Raw genomic sequence first — 706 nt, forward strand, 5'->3', positions numbered from 1 at the left:
TCCACCTATCCCTCCGCCATCCCCCGTCCCTCCCTACCTCCCCCTTCCCCTCCCTCTTCCATCCCCTCCCTCCTTCCCTGTTCCTCCCTTCCTACCTCCTTCCCCTCTTCCTCCCCCTTCCTCCATTCTTCCCTCTCTCCCCTTCCCTCCCTCTCTCCATACCTCTTTCTCCTCTTCCTCCCCTATCCTCCTCCCTTCTCTCTCACCCCCTCTCATCTTTCCCTCTTCCTTCCCTTCCCTCCCTACCTCCTTTTCCTCTCCCCCCCCCTTCCTCCATCCTCCACACCCCCCTCTCGTCTCCTTCCCTCCCCCTCCTCCCTCTACCGTTCTAAACAACCCACCTCCTGTATTCTGGTTGGCGTGTGTTCGAGCGCATCAGCCGGGGGTAAAGGTTCTCCCAAGCCGGCGGTGGTGCTGTCGAAGATTTCGTTGGCCCATCGCTGAATCTCCTCGTAGTTAAGGGAGGCGTCGGGGTAGTCAGACTCGTTGATGATGTAACGGTAGTAAGGAAAGAGCTTCAGCCCCTCGTCGGCCATTCCGCTGAGCCTGGTGGTGGGGGAAGGGGGGAAGGGAGGGGTGTGTGGTGCATGAGGGGACGTGGGGTGGGTGTGGGGTGGGTGTGGGGTGGTATGTTGGTAGATGTGGGGTGGTGTTAGTTGATATAAATGGGTTGGTGGGTATAGAATGGTGGGTTAATTGTTGTCAG

At 58.8% G+C, this 706-nt stretch overlaps 1 protein-coding gene across 1 annotated transcript in view; it reads right to left on the reverse strand.

The window, feature by feature from the left end:
* LOC119588226 (muscarinic acetylcholine receptor DM1-like) overlaps positions 1 to 544 on the reverse strand; it is a gene marked incomplete in the record, with an annotated part of 70,579 nt that extends 70,035 nt beyond the window's left edge. The window contains 1 exon segment of the mRNA XM_037936926.1: positions 342 to 544. Within this exon segment, the coding sequence (XP_037792854.1) occupies positions 342 to 536 (195 nt within the window).
* Between the last annotated feature and the right edge of the window lie 162 nt (positions 545 to 706).

Source organism: Penaeus monodon, chromosome 23 (genome assembly GCF_015228065.2).
Source record: "Penaeus monodon isolate SGIC_2016 chromosome 23, NSTDA_Pmon_1, whole genome shotgun sequence".
NCBI lineage: Eukaryota > Metazoa > Arthropoda > Malacostraca > Decapoda > Penaeidae > Penaeus > Penaeus monodon.